Source organism: Pithys albifrons, chromosome 13 (genome assembly GCF_047495875.1).
Source record: "Pithys albifrons albifrons isolate INPA30051 chromosome 13, PitAlb_v1, whole genome shotgun sequence".
NCBI classification, from domain to species: domain Eukaryota; kingdom Metazoa; phylum Chordata; class Aves; order Passeriformes; family Thamnophilidae; genus Pithys; species Pithys albifrons.
Genome location: NC_092470.1, coordinates 20,278,900 through 20,297,857, shown reverse-complemented (window position 1 = coordinate 20,297,857; position 18,958 = coordinate 20,278,900). Strand labels below are relative to the sequence as shown.

Here is an 18,958-nt window from a genome sequence, read left to right as displayed (position 1 = left end):
TGCCTGAACCGACAATTCCAGGTGAGGTTGATTTTTTTTGGCTGAAGCTTTGGGATTCTCAGTTCCTTCTCAAAGCTGTCCTTGCTCCAGTATCCCATTCCCAGTGCAGATGGGAATCCTGGGACCCTGCAGTCCATGGGCCCTGCAGGAGACAGGTAGCAGCACCCCAGCTCAGCACTGCTGCACTGCCTCATGCTCAGAGTTTGGCCAGCCCAGCACAAGGCCTGGCTGAGCCCCTTTATTACCACAGTGCTGGAAAACCCAGTGGAAAAACTGCTCGTAAATCCTGTCAGGAAAAACAACCCCCAAATAAGTGAATTCCAGGGAAAGCCTCAGAGGGCTGTGAGTTCAGAGCACGGCTCATGCTGTGCCTTGGCTCCTCCTGGGGCTCCCTGGGCAATGCCCACTGCAGCACAATGCCAGGGCTGTGTCACTGTCCCCTGGGGTGGCACTGCCCTGCCCACCCTCCATGCCCAGGGCTCTGGGAGGGGATGGCACTGCCCTGCCCACCCTCCATGCACAGGGCTGTGGGAGGGGATGGCACTGCCCTGCCCAGGGCTCTGGGAGGGGATGGCACTGCCCTGCCCACCCTCCATGCACAGGGCTCTGGGAGGGGATGGCACTGCCCTGCCCACCCTCCATGCCCAGGACTCTGGGAGGGGATGGCACTGCCCTGCCCACCCTCCATGCCCAGGGCTCTGGGAGGGGATGGCACTGCCCTGCCCACCCTCCATGCACAGGGCTCTGGGAGGGGATGGCACTGCCCTGCCCACCCTCCATGCCCAGGGCTGTGGGAGGGGATGGCACTGCCCTGCCCACCCTCCATGCACAGGGCTCTGGGAGGGGATGGCACTGCCCTGCCCTGCCCTGCCCACCCTCCATGCACAGGGCTCTGGGAGGGGATGGCACTGCCCTGCCCACCCTCCATGCCCAGGGCTCTGGGAGGGGATGGCACTGCCCCGCCCACCCTCCATGCCCAGGGCTGTGGGAGGGGATGGCACTGCCCTGCCCAGGGCTCTGGGAGGGGATGGCACTGCCCTGCCCACCCTCCATGCACAGGGCTCTGGGAGGGGATGGAGGGGCAGCAGCACTGCAGGGAGCACAGGCTCCAGGAACCTGTCTGAGCACAGAGGGAGAGCCCCAGGCACAGCCTGGGACACTCAGGCAGCAGAACTTCCCAGTTCCCTGAGCTGACAATGGAGCTCCCCAATTCCCTGAGCTGGTACTGGAGCTCCCCAGTTCCCTGAGCTGGTGCTGGAGCTTCCCAGTTCCCTGAGCTGGTGCTGGAGCTTCCCAGTTCCCTGAGCTGGTACTGGAGCTCCCCAGTTCCCTGAGCTGGTGCTGGAGCTTCCCAGTTCCCTGAGCTGGTGCTGGAGCTTCCCAGTTCCCTGAGCTGGTACTGGAGCTCCCCAGTTCCCTGAGCTGGTACTGGAGCTCCCCAGTTCCCTAAGCTGGTACTGGAGCTCCCCAGTTCCCTGAGCTGGTACTGGAGCTTCCCAGTTCCCTGAGCTGGAGCTCCCCAATTCCCTGAGCTGGTCCTGGAGCTTCCCAGTTCCCTGAGCTGGTACTGGAGCTTCCCAGTTCCCTGAGCTGGTACTGGAGCTCCCCATTTCCCTGAGCTGGTACTGGAGCTTCCCAGTTCCCAGGTGAAAAGTCCATCAGCAGTCTGAAGTGGGGCAGGGAGTGAATGTGCAGCCACCTCTGACTTTTCCAGCACTGGGACAATAAATCCTCTGAGCCCAGAGCTCCAACTTCTGCTCACCTTTGAATCCTGTGAGTTACAAGAACAAGTTGCAGGGATTTAATTAATTTTTTTTGTATCTGGCTTTAAATCCTTGAACAAAACTGTCCCAACTGTAAAAAGAATGAAGGTCCTACATGTCACTGAGGTCTCTGGGAATGACCTTCCTTACACAAACCTGGAGCTGCTGCTGCCTCTGAACCACCACCTGTGGTTTCCAGACTCCAGACTGCCAGTCTGTGCCCTGAAATCCATCCTTCCAACACCCTGATGTGCTCAGGAGCCTCAGTTTTCAAATCAAAGTTTATTAAAATGTCAAAAACAGACCTTACAGTTTCACATGGGAAGGGGAGGGCGTACATGGGACAGTTCTGGAGTAACAAACAGTGATAATGGTGCCAGGGATGCCCAGCCAGGGCAGGAGTTCTGCCACTACACAAACATGGGAGTGGGAGGTGCCCCCAGACACACTGGGGGGGCTGCCCAGCACCCACACCCTGCAGGGAGGGCAGGATGGACCAACCAGCTCTGCAGTACCAGCTCTTGTCCTTTCAGAGCCTCACCAAGCCCTGCAGAGCACGAGGGGCCCACGTGGGACCTCCCTCACCGTGGGCAGGGGAGGGTTCACTCACAGGGTCTGTGCTCAGCTCTGTTCTCACACCACAAACTCCTCATTCCCAGCAATCCTCAGCAAGGAACAAATGGAATATTCAATACTCTGAGCCCTTAATTGCCCTCTCTGTTAAAAATTAACTATTTGAGTCATCTGAATAACCAACAAAGACAACATAAATACAAAAGCATGTACATGGTAAAAAACATGAACTCAACCACACCACTCTGTCCACTACAGAGGGATTATTTCCCATCCCAGCTTGGCATGCCTGGGAAATTCCACCCTCCCACCCACCCAGTACCTCAGAGAACCAGGAAAGCTCCTGCATGTTTTGTGATTGGGCTGAAGTCCTTCACTGAACTGTGCCCTTCCCCCTGTGCCTTTCCACTTAGGAAGCAGCACAAAGCACAGATGTCAACACTTGCTGCTTGAGATGAGTCCTGAATATCCTCCACCCTGCAAAGGAGTCCTCTGGAGGGTTCAACTCTGCTGCTCCACAGGAGAGAGGAAACTCTGAGTAACTCAAAGGTTCCCCTCAGCCTTTTCCTGGCACACAAGGGCAGCCAGAGCTCTGGGGAAATGAGTTAGGATTGGATTTCTCCATCCCTGTACATGTGCACACGGATTCCTGGAGATTAAACCAAATGGACAGCACTGGGTTACTTGTAAGACAAGCTCAACACAAAATACAAACTGCAATTCAATACATTAATAGTAAAAAAAACAACCAGCCAAACACCACAGCCATGGAAAAGCACAAAGGCCGTTGGTGTCACCTTGTGCAGCCACACCAAGGAAGAGTCAAAGCTCCTGACACTCCTGGGAACAAAAATGTAGGAAATCCTGGTGGGAGCAGCCCAGGCTGCCATGAAAGGAGAGGATATTCCAGTCTGGAGCTGGAACCTGAGCCAGGGCATGGCTGGGCACTTCCCTCTGTGCTACACACCAAAGCTGTTTATCCATAAACTTCCAGGGAAAGTCAAATCCCAGCAGAGCCACCTGTGCCTTCAGGGCCACCCTTGGTGTCCCCAGGAATGGGAATCCCTGGGTGCTGCTCCTTGTCCTTGGAGTCCCCAAGAATGGGAATTCCTGGGTGCTGTTCCCTGTCCTTGGTGTCCCCAGGAATGGGAATCCCTGGGTGCTGCTCCTTGTCCTTGGAGTCCCCAAGAATGGGAATTCCTGGGTGTTGTTCCCTGTCCTTGTGTCCCCAAGAATGGGAATCCCTGGGTGCTGCTCCTTGTCCTTGGTGTCCCCAGGAATGGGAATGGGAATCCCTGGGTGCTGCTCCTTGTCCTTGGTGTCCCCAGGAATGGGAATGGGAATCCCTGGGTGCTGCTCCCTGTCCTTGTGTCCCCAGGAATGGGAATTCTCTTCCATCCTTACAACCCCTGCCACTGGGATCACCCCCAGCCCTATCCCTGCCTTTGTCCGGGCTCAGGACTCTCCCCTTGACTCCCTGAGGTACCTCTGGAGCCCCCAAAGCTTTTGGGAATCAGGGAGAGGCAAACAAAGGGCAGGAAGTGGACACTTCAGTGCAGATAATCTCGGGTTTCTCTCACTGCACTGCTGGCCCCGCTCACCTTTGCCACTGGAAGGCACTTAAGGGATGATGATGAGGGGAGATTAACCCAAGATTTTATGCACCATCTGAATCCTGGTTTTCAAAAGGCCTCGATTAATAACAGCCAGCAATTAATTATCCTTCAACAAGGAGAGCCAGATCTGGATCCTGGCAGGAATCTGGGCTGGCTGAGGAGGTGACTCTGCAGAATTCCTATTAAAGTTGGGATTTATCCCCACTCATGAGCTCTGGGTCAGGCTGGGCTCCTGCACACACCTCCAATCCCTGACTCTGGAATTGGAGGTGTCCTTTGTGTTGTTAATGCAGGAGGCACCAGAGTCCAACCTCCTCCAGGATTCTGAGAACAACCACCACAGTTGTCACTAAAATAAACAAATAAGACACTCAGGAGGAGCCCTGGGCCATTTTACAGAGCAGATTTTTTCCCCCTCTCACTAAACAGCCAAAAATCCACCATTTCCACAAAGGTGAGGATAAACTTCTGATTGCAACAAGATTAGAAACCTGAATCTGAACATAAAATGCTGACAGTGACAGAGTGTGTAACTAGCTGGAAATCCTGTTTCCCACACTGCTCTCACTGCCCCAGGCCCATCAGACACTGCAAAGCCAGGACAAATCACAGCCCAGAAAGGCTCCAGTGCTGCTCCAGGCTGTGCTGCAGGGAAAGCTCCAGGCAGGACTCTGCAGGAGGATATTCCCAAGGGCTGTCTCACCAGGAGCACATCCACCACCCAGAGTCTTCCTCAGGATTCCAAGTTTGCATCTTAAAAAAGGTGGTTTCTTGTTTCTGGCAGCAAACTCTGAACAGCCCTCCCTGTGCCCCTCAAACAGCAGCAGTGACCCCCAGGGCTCTGCTATCCTGGACTCCAAGGGGTGGCTCTGGCAAAGCAGCTGCTGGGGTGGACAGGGAAGTCTCAAACAAGCACATTGGAAGGGCAGGTCCATGGAAATTCCTGGGAGGTGTTTGCAGTGGGGCTCCCATCACCTCCCCCAGGATCAGGGCACTCCAGCACTGCCATGGGCACAGCTGGCAGCACAGCTGGCACCACCAACCCTTCCCACAACCCCTGCCAGGGTCCAGCCAGTCAGTCCTTCCCACAGCACATCCAGCTGCTGGTTTGTCTTCCATACACAGAAAAAAAACAACAAAAAAAGATTTCCATAGGAAACTGATGATGACTTTCTCCCTCCCCTCTAATATTTTGGCACAAATGCATAAGATACTCACTGCAGATATAAAGAAACAGATAATTGGACAGCACTGACAAAGTTATGAGACTTATTTGGCAAATGTGAACCATAAAAACAAGTGCTAAGGGGTTTTTTTCCAGTTGTGGAATTTGTTTGCCATGACAGTTGCTGCAGGGAAAAAAAATATTAAACAGTCTGGAGCATGTATGTTTAAAATGAACATTTTATAATACAAGTAAATACACACTCTCCCCATTCCTCCAGGCCAAAACACATCTCAGAGCATTTCCATCAGCTGGAAAAGGTTTGAAAGAGAGGGGCTGTGGCTGGGCTGTCCAGGCTGCCCCTCAGGATGACCCTGGTGGCTCCCAGCCCTGCTCCACCTGGACACAGACTCCACATTGCCCCTCGGGCTCCAGGAGGGGCAATGCCATCCAGCACTGAGGGAACAGAACACAAACTTCCCGTGGTTAATGCCAACAGAGTGCAGACAACAAAGCCTTGAGCACTGCAGAGCTGCCCACAGACAACTGTCCATCTGGGAGCAGCTCCAGCCAAAAGTCACTGCAGCAACATCAGAAAGAGCCTTAAATTTGGCCTTTTGCTTCATTCCAACCCGGTGTGATCCAAGAGGGCATCAGCTGCATCCCTTGGGCACGGAGACTCGGCCTCCCTGTTGGCAATTCCTTCCTCTGAGGAACATGACTGGGGGATTGGTTCCTTTGGGTGCTTTCCATGCTCTCTGTGCTGCCCTGCAGGGCTGGCTCAGGTGGCTGGGGAAGGGCTGAAGGAATGCAGGAGCAGAGTCATCCATCCCACGGGGGCTGCTGCTCCCAGGACACCTCCTGCAGGTGGGCTGGGCACAGGGCAGGGCTCCTCGGAGCTCTGAGGGTCCTGTGTGCTCACACAGCCAGAGCCAGCAGGAACAACCCAGCTGGAGCCACAGCACTATCCAGTTCTTCTCTCAGGACAAACTCCAGCTCCAAATTCCAGGAGCATCCCAACCAAAGTGCCGACAGTTTCAGTGGAAGTGGCTTAAAGGGGTAGTTAAAAAAAACCAACAAAGAAAACCCACTTCTTTTTTTTTCCTTTTAAAGCAGGTTTGTTTCTCATCACTTGAATAACTGGGAACTTGTTTACTATGTGTTTTGCTAAGGGTTTTCCAGAGTCTTTGTGCCCCCACTGCCCCCGGGGGGCTCCTTAGGAGACACTGGAGCAGCGGATGCTGGGGGAGCCCATCTGGGTGAGGACCTTGTCCAGCCACTGCAAAGGGCCATTGAGGTGCAGCTCAATCCAGCAGGGAGTGCTGGTCACTGTCTGCCTCCTGCAAGGGGAGAGAGGAGCAAAGAATCACTTACAAACCCTGACCAGTGGGGAAGGTTTTACAGCCCCTGAGCTTTCCTTCCTGCTTAGCCAACATTCCTCCATGGGGCCAAAGGAATGGCCCTGCTCTGGAACAGCTCCTGGGCTGTGCTGCCCCTTTCTCCTAAAAACCCACCCTGCCCCTTCATTTGTTATGATCCCACAGCAGCAACTCTCTATGTAACCCCTTTACTGCTCACATTCCTGGGCACAGGCAGGTGATTCCCTGAGGGAAAGGAAGGTGTTTATCTATGCAAAATCCTTGGGGTTTATTTTGCAGACCCACTTTAATCAGACAGCAAGGGGAGTTCCCTTTCCCTGTGTACAAGACAAGGACATTGTACCATATCTTTGGATTTTAGCAGAAGGTGGAAGTGCTGGAGAGAGACCACCCTGATTCTGTGACCCTGTCCTGGTAACAGAACAGTCTTAACACACTCAAACCATCAAATAAACATCGAATTTTAAGAAAAACCCCTGATATAGTCCCTACATGGACCATCTGGATTTATCTGCTGTGCTTCAGGTACAGCTCTTGGTTTGTCCCAAACCCTTGTGGTGTTCCAGGTGAATCACACAATGTGTGTCTTACACAAACAGGGTGGGAAACACCAGAGGTGGGACCAACACCCTTCAACAGCTACAACCCATCTGTGTGTCTTACACAAACAGGGTGGGAAACACCAGAGGTGGGACCAACACCCTTCAACAGCTACAACCCATCTGTGTGTCTTACACAAACAGGGCGGGAAAAAACAGGTGGGACCAAAACCCCCCAACAAATCACAAAATGTGTGTCTTACACAAACAGTGGGGGGGAAAACAGAGGTGGGACCAACATCCTCCAACAGCTACAGCCCAATGTGTGTCTTACACAAACAGGGTGGGAAACACCAGAGGTGGATCAACACCCCCCAACAAGTCACACAATGTGTGTCTTACACAAACAGGGTGGGAAACACCAGAGGTGGATCAACACCCCCCAACAAGTCACACAATGTGTGTCTTACACAAACAGGGTGGGAAACACCAGAGGTGGATCAACACCCCCCAACAAGTCACACAATGTGTGTCTTACACAAACAGGGTGGGAAAACAGAGGTGGGACCAACACCCTTCAACAGCTACAGCCCAATGTGTGTCTTACACAAACAGGGTGGGGGGAAACAGAGGTGGGACCAACACCCCCAACAGCTACAGCCCAATGTGTGTCTTACACAAACAGGGTGGGAAAAAACAGGTGGGACCAAAACCCCCCAACAAATCACACAATGTGTGTCTTACACAAACAGGGTGGGAAAACACCAGAGGTGGATCAACACCCCCCAACAGCTACAACCCATCTGTGTTCCTACACAGCCACTGGGCTAATTCCCACTCCTAAAGGGGACTAAGAGCTTGGCAGAGCTCTGCTGGGCTGGAGTGGCAGGAGTGAGGGGAAGCAACAGCCCAGAGCCAGGTGCCCCCAGTGCCCCCCAGGTGCCCCCCAGTGCCCCCCAGTGCCTCCCAGGTGTCCCCAGTGCCCCCAGGTGTCCCCAGTGCCCCCCAGGTGCCCCCCAGGTGCCCCCAGTGCCCCCCAGTGCCCCCCAGGTGCCCCCCAGTGCCCCCCAGTGCCCCCCAGGTGTCCCCAGGTGCCCCCAGTGCCCCCAGGCTGACCTGTACTCTGCCCCCCAGCCCTTGACGAAGCTCATGCGGATGGTGCACATCCTGGTCAGTTGGTACACGGCCTCAAAGCCCTGGTTCACTGACTGTGCCAGCAGGGCAGCAAACTCCTGGTTGTTAAAAATCTTCAGGTTACAGCCTGTGGAGAGAGAACATGACAGGATGAGGCATCAGCTCAATGAGATCCAGAAATCTGTGTCTTACTGAGGATGGCAGGAAAGCCCAGGCTGCTCTGCCATGGGATGCCACCCTCAGGGTCCTCAAACACTGCCCTGCAGAGGAAGGGAGAGAGGGGGGCACATCCTCACAGCTCAGCTGCTGAAGAGGGAAAAGCACAGGGAACAGAATCACAGAATCAGTTGGGTTGGAAGAGACCTCTGAGATCATCCAGTCCAACCCTTGATCCAGCCCTACTGTGATCACCAGCCCAGGGCACGGAGTGCCCTGGGCTGGTGATCACAGTGGGGTTGGATCAAGACATGGTGGATTCTCATTCAGTGCCACCTTAAACACCTCCAGGGATGGAGAACCCACCCCCTCTCTGGGCAGCCCATTCCAGTGCTGGGTGCTGGTACCCACAGCAGATTGTGAGGGGGGAGAGCAGGCTTGGGATGCCCCTGTGGAACCTCCTTGTCTCCCCTGGGTAACACTTCCCTCAGGCTGTGATTTAAAGCCCAGCTGTGCCTATGACACTCCAACACTGGGGGGCCCAGGGGAGGAAAGCAAAGCCTGGAGACAAGAAGGAGCTCCCTGGGGGTGGTGGGGCTGCCAGGAGGATGGAGTGAAGCAACTCAGCCCAGCCAACAAGCAGCTCTGAGGGTTAAAAGGCTGCTGGGGCTGGAGGCAAAGCTGCTCTTGATCAAATCCTCTCTTCCATTTCACCATCACATGCCAAGGACTTTTCTTTTAAAACTGGAATTTTAGTCCCAGCTGAAAGACTGAGAACAATTTATTCAACTGTTCTTAGGGGGCTGAAGTGAAATATAATAACAACCTTCATGGTTTAAACAAATAAATAAATGCACCACTCTCTAACCCAGCATTGCTCCACTTGCTTTCTCCCAGATAACCACAAACACCTGAAACTCCAAACCTTGGCACACAACTCCTGCTCCTCTGGGATTCCATATGGGCCAGGGCTGGAAAACAACCATTTGGACTGTGAGGAATTGTGCTTTTCTAAAAACCACTTGAGAGCCTCCTCTCCTGGGCTGGGCTCACGTTGGCATCTGCTCTGGGTGTGTGGGGCAAAGTGGGACCTCTCAGCAGCTGCAGGAGCCACTCTGGGCTCGTGGAAAAGCACAGCCCATGGGGCAGGGAGGTGGAGGGGGGAAAGCTCCAGGGCCAGACAAAGAGCAGTGACTTGGATGAGGATCACAGTGACCTCAGGAGGGGGTGGGAACACGTCTCTCCATGAGGAGAAGCAGGAAGGACTGGATTTGAACAACAAGGGAGAGAAGAAACTGCTTCAAGCCCAGCAAAGATTTCAGGCTGAGGCTGAGAAGGCAGCCAAGGACTGTGGGGAGAGCTGGTGGCCAAACTCTGAATGGAGAGAGGAAATGGGGGTGGTTTGTGCCTTCCCAAGTTGGCTCCAGCCAGGGGGGCTCCTGTGATGTGGCTGCAGAACTGAGGCATGTTTGCCACACACTGGCAGCTGCTTCCTAAACATCTGAGGAAGGAATCCCATGGAGATGGGCCAGAGCCCACAGCGTGTGGGTCTCTTCTCAGAAGAACAGCAATCTTCATTCAAATATTTCTAAACAAAGAAGGCCATTTTTTAAATATATACATACTTTTGACTGTAAAAAATTAGCTTTTGGGAGCCTGGCTAAATAACCAAATTCCATGTCAAACAGCTCTTTTCCATGGATCTAATAAAAAAGCATTTTCTGCCTGGATGGGTGCAGGGAATTCTCTTGTAACTCTCCAGCAAACATCAGACTGTAACCAGAACAAGGTGTGTGCAAATGGGATTTCCCTAAAATAAAGCTCAGTCCCACAGGGTGGGGGGAATCTTAGCACAGAACAGAAAAAAAGTAACAACTGAAATCTATTAGGGGTGAATCCAAATAAAAGAGAATTTCTGAAAGGTACAAACAAAATTATGCACATAATTACAATTCAACACTGGACTGATAGAAAACTGAAGGAACAAGTGGCAGATTCTGCCCTAAGTTCTGCTCAGACCCCGAGATGAGCTCAGTTGGTCAGAGCCTGGTGCCACTAACACCAAGGTGGTGGGTCTGGTCCCCATGTGGGTCATTCTCTCAAGAGCTGGTCCTGATGATCCTGGTGGGTCCCTTCCAGCTCAGAAGGTTCTGTGATTCTCAAGTTCTATTTATTCCAATTTTTATGAATATCAGCAGCTTCCTTCATCAGTCCCTTCATCCTTTAGGCTTTAAAAAATGCCCTGCTTGAATTGCCAAGTTGCTCATGAAAGGGGAAAAAATAAGTTTCCCAGAGAGGCTGTGGATTCCTCATCCCTGGATTTGTCCAAGGCCAGGTTGGACAGGGCTTGGAGCACCCTGGGCTGGTGGGAGGTGTCCCTGCCCAGGGCAGGGGCTGGGATGAGATGACCTTTAGGGGCCTTTCCAACCCAAACCATTCCATGATTCCATGAAAAGTTATTGATCATCAGCAAGACCAGAGGTGAGCACACCCATGGCCACCTGGAAAAGGACCAAAGTTTGGCACAGCAAGTTCCTGCCAGCAGAAGGTGGAGCTGTGGGGGACAGCCCCTCATCTGGGGGGATCCTGGGGAAGGTGTGGACACTTCCTTAACCTGGGGGGACCTTGCAGAAGGTGTGGCCAACCCCTTACCTGAGGGGATCTTGCAGAAGGTGTGGCCAACCCCTTACCTGGGGGCATCTTGCACACCCTGGCAGAGGGACAGCCCTTACCTGGTACCAGCCCCTTACCTGGGGGGATCTTGCACACCGTGGCAGAGGGACAGCCCTTACCTGGGGGGATTTTGGGGACAGTCCCTTACCTGGGGGGATCTTGCACACCGTGGCAGGGTGCCAGCCCTTACCCTTACCTGGGGGGATCTTGCACACCGTGGCAAGGTGCCAGCCCTTACCTGGGGGGATCTTGCACACCGTGGCAGGGTGCCAGCCCTTGCCCTTACCTGGGGGGATCTTGCACACCGTGGCAGGGTGCCAGCCCTTACCTGGGGGGATCTTGCACACCGTGGCAGGGTGCCAGCCCTTGCCCTTACCTGGGGGGATCTTGCACACCGTGGCAGGGTGCCAGCCCTTGCCCTTACCTGGGGGGATCTTGCACACCGTGGCAGGGTGCCAGCCCTTGCCCTTACCTGGGGGGATCTTGCACACCGTGGCAGGGTGCCAGCCGTAGCGCTGGTTGCAGTTCGGGGACTGCACGAAGATGGCGCTGTCGCTCAGGCACTCGGCAAACACCTCCCCGCCGATGTAGTAGAGCCGGACTCCTCTCCCTGGGGGACAGCACAGGGGGCAGGTCAGGGACATCCCCTGCCAACTGCCCCAAGGACTGGCAGAGAGGGACAACACCTCTGCCCGAGCCAGCTCTGGGGTACCTCAAGGATGGATGGTGGAAACTCATGCCAGGGAACACTCCAATAAACTGGGAGGCAGAAGCACCAATTTAGGAATTCCAGCCCCCCTTGGCAATCCCAGACATTCAGCACCTCCCAGAGCTCCCTCCAAACCACTCTGATGGTTGCCATGGGAAGGTTCTCCCAGTTAACATGTGGTTTCCAGCCCTTTCTGAAGACCCACAGCTGGACACAACTGCTTGGTTATTTACTCAGGCATTTGGCATTAAATTACACAGCATTTCAACCCCTGCCTGTTGGCTGAGATGAGGTTATGGAGAAGGACAAACATACATCCCCCAGAGGTGTTTACACAAATCATTAAAATCTCAGTTAATAAAGAAACAAAAGTCAGGATTCCATCTTGGCTGCTCAAATAAACATTTGCTGTGGTCTCACATTCCTACTTGAATATCTTGCTTTCATCCAGAGAGCATAAGGAGCCTGCTGGATTTAAAATCTGATTTTTGAACCTTCTGGGGGTTGGGTTTTTTGTTCTAGAAATCTTATTTGAAACAAGTAAGAAAAGATCCTCCCATATGAAAGGCAGGATTCTCCTGTATATTAAAAGGGGTGCAAAATTAGGACAAAAAGCAGGTTCAGTTTTGAGAGAAGTCAGCAGAAAAGAGCAAAGCATGAGAAATTTTGCCTTTCAGTAAAACTGCTTCAGTTTGGGCCATTTAGAGTTTAACTGAACACACACTGAATGGGACCTTGCAGCAAAAGCAGGAAAAGTGGAAACTGAGATGCCAATCAAGGAACTGAGTCTCCAATTACAAGAGGTCAGTGAGAAAAACCAAACAGTGCAGGAGGGAAAAGGAATCCATGGGATCCTCATGGACATTCACCTCAACACATGGAATTCTGTCTCTGTTACACGCAGCCATTTTAACGCTCCTGGTGCATTTTTCAGTGGGATTTTATGGAAAAACCCCACCCAGTGTTGCTAAAACTCCATGGATATTCCAAGCCCAGTGTTCCAAACCCACCCAAGCTCTGTGCCAACGAGCTCAGTGAAAGGATCCCCTGGGCAGGCAGCCAAGGGAGGTGGGAATTACCGATGTGTCGCCTGGTGAGCTCCACGGCGGCGTTTCTGTTGACGTTGGACAACAAGCCGAGGCAGAAGCGCTCGGAGTTGGAGGGGTCAGTGAAGCCATCGACGGTCATGGAGGGCTGGGAGGCGTGGAAGGTCTCCCCCACCCTCTGGTTGAGCTCGTAGTAGGAGATGGAGCACCAGAAGGCAGGCTCGCAGTAGGTGACAGGCTGCAGGTCTGCACAAACACAGAGCCAAAGTGACTCCTCACACACCCTCAGCAGGATCCAAAAACAGGGGCTGGGTTGAAATATTGTCCTGTTTCACTCCTCAGGCTCACTTGAACGAAACTTTAATGACCTGATGGGTTTTAATGCACTGCAGCTAAAAGGTGATGTCACCCCCCAAAGCTTTTGGCACGTGGAACAACCACAAAGTGTCACTGGAGCAGCTCCAGACTTGCAGAAAATTGAAAAAAATCAACGTAGCTTTACTATGAAATGAAGGAAGGATCACTTTTAGATAGCCAGGACCATAAAGGAGATAAAAGTAAGGAACAGAAAACCTTGGAAAGAGCAGAGCACAAACTGTGCACTCATTGCCAGCAAGTCCAACTTTCCTTCTTACTCTGCTAAGATCCCTCTGGCCCTGATGAAACCAGGAGTCTGAAATATGCCCCAAATTGTGTGTAACACTGGCATCAAAGTGACCTAAAAATTAGCTATTTTCTCCCAGTGCATTTGGCCTTATCCAAAGAAAATCCATCCCCCAAAAGGTGGTGGCTCATCTCTTCAGGGAGTTCTGCTTTGCCTCAGCCCCTGGACTGAAGAGAAGGGCCCCAAATTCAGGAGCACATCGAGGCATTTTCAGGAAGACAACACTTCACAGCCCAGCAAGGTGGGACACTCAAATGGCATGGAATGATTTAACTGCTCCCACTGAAGCCAAGGAGATTCCAGCAGAGGAAGGCTCAAGTCAAATTTCCTGGAAAAACAGCACAGGAAGGTGCCCAGAGCTGCTGTGAGCCAAGCCCGGGCTGAGCAGGGGAGTGCAAAGCAGACTGAGCTCATTCCCGAGTGCCATTCCCCACATCCAGGGCAAGAGAAGAATTCCCTCCAGTCCTCCCCCCAGTTTAGCACTTCATTCCAAAGGTGCTCAAAGGCAGCCCAGAGCTGGCCCAAGAGTTACCCCAGGCAGCAAAGCCTGGTTTTGTCCACAGGCTTTTCCATCTGCTGCTCCCACACCACTAACACCAATGTGGGGCTTAAGAGCTCAGCTCAACACAGGCAAACCCAGGATTTTACCACCTCATCCTCCTCTCCCACTGATGAGTCCCTGCAGAGTTTGGAGAGTCTTTTCTCATCTGGTCCCTGCTGTTGCTCCCTAACCTTTAGAACAGGTTGGAGCAGGCTGGCTGCAGCCCAAACACATCCCAGTTTCCTCCCTGTATGCACTGGATGAGTTCCCAAAGCAGCCAACAATCAGCAAACCCCCTTTGGTTTCTGCTTTGTTCCAAGCTTTGCTCAGAGCACAGAAGGAATTTATAGAAGTGCATCAGGGGAGCTCTGGAATCCTGAGCAGCCTTCAAAGGCCATGAATTTCGGAGCTGATGCCCATTCCCAGCTTCTTTTATCTGCCACTTCCTCACATTTTAAACAAGCTCAAAGCAAGTGCCTGTCTTGATATGCAGATACTGAACACATCCAGGAGCCACCCAAGTTTACTCCTTTTCTCCTGGATGGCACCTTTGGTTTTCCCTCTGGGAACTGCCACACCAAGCATGTTTCTCAGCAGAGCTGCAGAGAGGCACAGCAAACACCAGCACTGCTCAGTCTCCTAAGGTGGGTCCACCCACTTAAGAAAACAGATCCTGTTCCACATGACTGTGCTCTTACTCCTCAGCAAGTGCCTCTAATTGAAAGGCTGCTCAGCTCCAGAAAAATCAAATCACCTTCTGTTGATCCTGAAGTAACAGCCTCAGTTTGGTAGAATTCAAGTTACAAAAACACCAAAGCCTTTATTGCTCTCCATGGATTCGTGGTCCTTTCCTTCAGAAACCACCTCCCCTTGGTTGGGACTTGAGGGAACTGTGGATTCCCCACTGAAGGACGGACATAAGTTTTATTTCCTGCCTATTTGCAGCTTGAGGAAAGACAGAAACCAACAGATCCTGCCTTGAAGAAAAACTTGCCTCTAAAAACAGCAACCAGGCTTTAATGATGCTGCTTTTCCCTGTGATTTGTAGTTTGAAGCTTCAGCTTAAGCTGCCTTGGGATGAGCAAGTTTCCTCTTGTGTTAGAGCTGTCCTAAATATTCATTTTCAATTTATGGCTTATTGTTTGGGGAAAAGGGAGAGAATGCAGCTCTGCTAAAGCCAGAGAACCCTGGGGGGGACACACAATCAGCTCAGACAGGATACATGAAACCCAGGCAAACTCTGCCTTGATCACAACCCAGCCCCAGCTCGGCACAGCTTTGCTGCCAGGAGTGTCCCCTGAGCACTGGGATGTTCCCACTCTGCAGCCTCCCTGGAAGATGAAAGTCCTGCCTGTTCCCTCCAGAGGGAACAATCTCCTGCCTGCTCTGCTCCCTCTCCGTGTGCTCTGAGCACAAGACAAGTTGCCATCCTGGTCTCAGTGGCTGTGTTTGATGAGAGGTTTTCTGACTGCTTTAATCCTAATTCCCTCCTCAGGAATGAGGAGATGAAGAGCTGTGTGTGCTCTCTTTGCTTCTCTGCTTGGAGCAGAGCTGCCTTTCCTCTGGGAAAGGGACTTCCAGCACAGAGCTCCCAGGTCTGTGTGACTGAGGGATGTGCTCTGGTCAAAGAAGCAAATCAACCCCGAGACATCATTTTCTTGGTGGCAAAGCTGTGAACACCCCCAGGCTCCCCTGTGGGGAGCTCCCTCACTGCACACACTGCTGGGGCTTGGAGATCTCTGTTCCATTCCCTTCCCAAACACATGGAGCCTGATCTGACTCTGCAGATCCAAGTACAGCCCCAGACAGTGGAGAGTTCTGCTTTTCCATGGAATTACAGAGCACAGCAAAGGCAGGAGTGCTGCAGGTCCAGCCCCTTCCTGGGCTGCAGGAACACCAGGCTGAAGGTCTGGGGTCACTCCCACTGCTACAACAGCCCCCTGTTGCAGATAAACCATCTACAAGGGACAGAGGATGCCCACTGTGCCCTTGGACAGTTTGAAGTGTTGCTCAGCTCCCTGCCCTCCCTTTCATTTACTTATTATTTTCTACCTTCCTCAGAGGCAAAACCCTACAACAAAATGAAAAGCCCCAAGAAGGTTTTAGTTTGTGGCAGCTCTTGTCTAAGAGCAATAAATATTTGGCTTGCAAACTTTAAAGGTATCTTTTAATGCTGGTAAGTTAAACTGCTTTTCTGCTGTCTGCTCCTTAGACTACAAAGAGACTCCTTGGGGTTAACCAGCCTCACCTGCTTCTACTTATTTTGTGTCACCAGACAGCACATGAGACACCTGCCATGTGTTAATAACCAGTGCCCTGTTAGGAGGGATGGGGCCTCTTTCCTAGAAACTGCTTTCTAAGGCACAGTCAGCTTGCCAGGTTGCTTTTGTTACATGTAATTGGCTTTTAAGTTTTAGGTTGAAAAACAAAATAAAATTGCTAGAAAATCTCATCAGCTCCCAGGCAGCACAATGGGGATAAAAGTTACTCAGCCAAGTGTTCTTTTCTTGGGCTGGAACAGGTAGAGAAATAAAAGATTTGTGTCACTGTGGCAATACTAAAAAACAAAGGGGAAAAAAAAGAAGGGAGGGGAAAAAAAAGAAGGGAGGGGAAAAAAAAGAAGGGAGGGGAAAAAAAAGAAGGGAGGGAAAAAAAAGAAGGGAGGGAAAAAAAGAAGGGAGGAAAAAAAAAGAAGGGGAAAAAAAAGAAGGGAGGGGAAAAAAAAAGAAGGGAGGGAAAAAAAAAGAAGGGAGGGAAAAAAAAAGAAGGGAGGGAAAAAAAAAGAAGGGAGGGAAAAAAAAAGAAGGGAGGGAAAAAAAGAAGAAGGGAGGGAAAAAAAATGAAGGGAGGGAAAAAAAAAGAAGGGAGGGAAAAAAAAAGAAGGGAGGGAAAAAAAGAAGGGAGGGGAAAAAAAGAAGGGAGGGGAAAAAAGAAGGGAGGGGAAAAAAGAAGGGAGGGGAAAAAAGAAGGGAGGGGAAAAAAGAAGGGAGGGGAAAAAAGAAGAAGGGGAAAAAAGAAGAAGGGGAAAAAAGAAGAAGGGGGAAAAAAGAAGAAGGGGGAAAAAAGAAGAAGGGGGGAAAAAAGAAGAAGGGGGGAAAAAAGAAGAAGGGGGGAAAAAAGAAGAAGGGGGGAAAAAAGAAGAAGGGGGGAAAAAAGAAGAAGGGGGGAAAAAAGAAGAAGGGGGGAAAAAAGAAGAAGGGGGGAAAAAAGAAGAAGGGGGGAAAAAAGAAGGGGAAAAAAAAGAAGGGGAAAGAAATTCCCTCTTCAACAGCCCCAAGATATGCAAAGGCAGCCAATGAGTGACAAATCCTGGAGCAGGGTCAAAGTCCTCCGTGCCAGGATTAAAAGCAGATGTAAACTTTATGGCCATGGTTATTCAAGAGTAATCTCAAGTGGCCTCTGTCTGCTGGATAATGAACAGTTGGAGAGCTGAACCTGCAGCCAGGCAGAGCTGAGAGGGCTTTTATGGCACACCATGGAGAGCAATTCCAACAGGTATGAGCTCCAGCTGGTGGAGATCACACCTTTGTCTGCAGGTAGGAAAATAAAGGACAGCCTGGCCAGGCAGGGAACAGAATCCTGGAGTGGTTTGGCTTGGAAAGGGACTTAAAGCTCATCCAGTCCCATCCCTGCCATGGGCAGGGACACCTTCCACGAGCCCAGGTTGCTCCAAGCCCATCCAATCTGCCCAACATGGGGCAGCCACAGCTTCTCTGGGCACCTGTGCCAGGACCTGCCCACCCTCCCAGCCAGGAATTCCTTCCTAACATCTAATCCAAACCTGCCCCCTGGCAGTTTAAAACCATTGGAATGTTATAAAAGAGACCACTAAGCATTACAAATTTACCAAGGAACTTTCCAGGAGACAAAGTTTAACCTCAATCTGTGTCTTTTAAAAACTGAAGAACACAAACCCAGCAGCAAAACAGACAGAAAAGAACATTTTCCCTGCAAAGTCACGTAACCAACCAAGGGTGGGTTTGCTGCAGTCCTTCCCTCATTCTTTCTGCTATTTATCTGCCAGCATTTCTTGGGCTTTTATTTAACTCTCTGATCTAAGTTCAGATTTCTTTATTTCTTGTAGAATTTCTATGAAGCACTGTTATCACAGCCAAGAGGATTAGGGGGCAGGAACATCAGCAGTGCCCACAAGCTCATCAAAAGTGCACAACCTCAAGAACTAACACCATTAACGTGTCACTCTGTAATTACCCCCAGTTCCCAAGACCATGTGCTTACCCAGATTATTGTGTGCTGGAGACATGGGGTTGGGTGATAAGTTTGGAGAACCTGAAAAGCAAGACAGGGTAATTATTGCTGTGGCACCTGCACAAGGGAAAACACTCACAAAAGATGCTCAGTGTTGCCCAGGCTTGTTGGAGGGATAACCCACTGCTCACTCAGGTCTCCTCTGTGACACCAGCAGCTTCTCTGATGGTTATTACTCCTCACATGAGCTTCCAAATCTACTCTTATATCAACTTGCTGCATATTCTCTGAAGATTAACCCATTAATTTCCCAAACTGAGAAGCTTTCACAGGAAAATTTCAGGTATCCTCAGGACAGCTCCACTCAAACTCAGGCAGCTGGACAGGTCTTGGTTCTGCATTGCCAGGCACAAAATACACTCAGGAAGGTTGGAAACACAGCACTTTGTATCCACAAATCTTCCTGGCTTTGGGATAATGGAGTACTGGATCAGGCTGTACAGATCTGAGCAAACAACTGCCAGAATTGTATCCTCAACCACTTAAATTTGGTCCATTCTAAACCTGGTTATTTGTTTTCTTGGCAATGAGAAAACCCAGGCACTGAAATGGTGAACCCACTTCAAACCAAATCTGTTTGTGGTCATTTGCAACACAGGTAAACTGGACATTTAAGTTCAGATTCCTTTATTATCTGAATTTATCATTATTATTTAAATTTATCTCATTTATTTCCTTATTATCTAAATAAATGGTCAGAAAAATGCCTCTGCAGAGCAGTGCCAGCTCCA

The 18,958-nt window shown here is 51.3% G+C and overlaps 1 protein-coding gene across 2 annotated transcripts in view; it reads right to left on the bottom strand.

Annotated features, from left to right (window-relative positions):
* Positions 1-2,032: 2,032 nt before the first annotated feature.
* SMAD3 (SMAD family member 3) overlaps positions 2,033-18,958 on the bottom strand; it is an 83,340-nt gene continuing 66,414 nt past the window's right edge. For both annotated transcript variants that reach the window (XM_071568877.1, XM_071568876.1), the window contains exons 5-9: positions 18,198-18,248; positions 12,787-12,999; positions 11,471-11,608; positions 8,152-8,296; positions 2,033-6,457 (exon numbers count right to left, since the gene is read on the bottom strand). In XM_071568877.1, the coding sequence (XP_071424978.1) occupies positions 6,334-6,457; positions 8,152-8,296; positions 11,471-11,608; positions 12,787-12,999; positions 18,198-18,248 (671 nt within the window). In that variant the 3' untranslated portion in view covers positions 2,033-6,333. The remainder of the gene's footprint in view (positions 6,458-8,151; positions 8,297-11,470; positions 11,609-12,786; positions 13,000-18,197; positions 18,249-18,958) is intronic.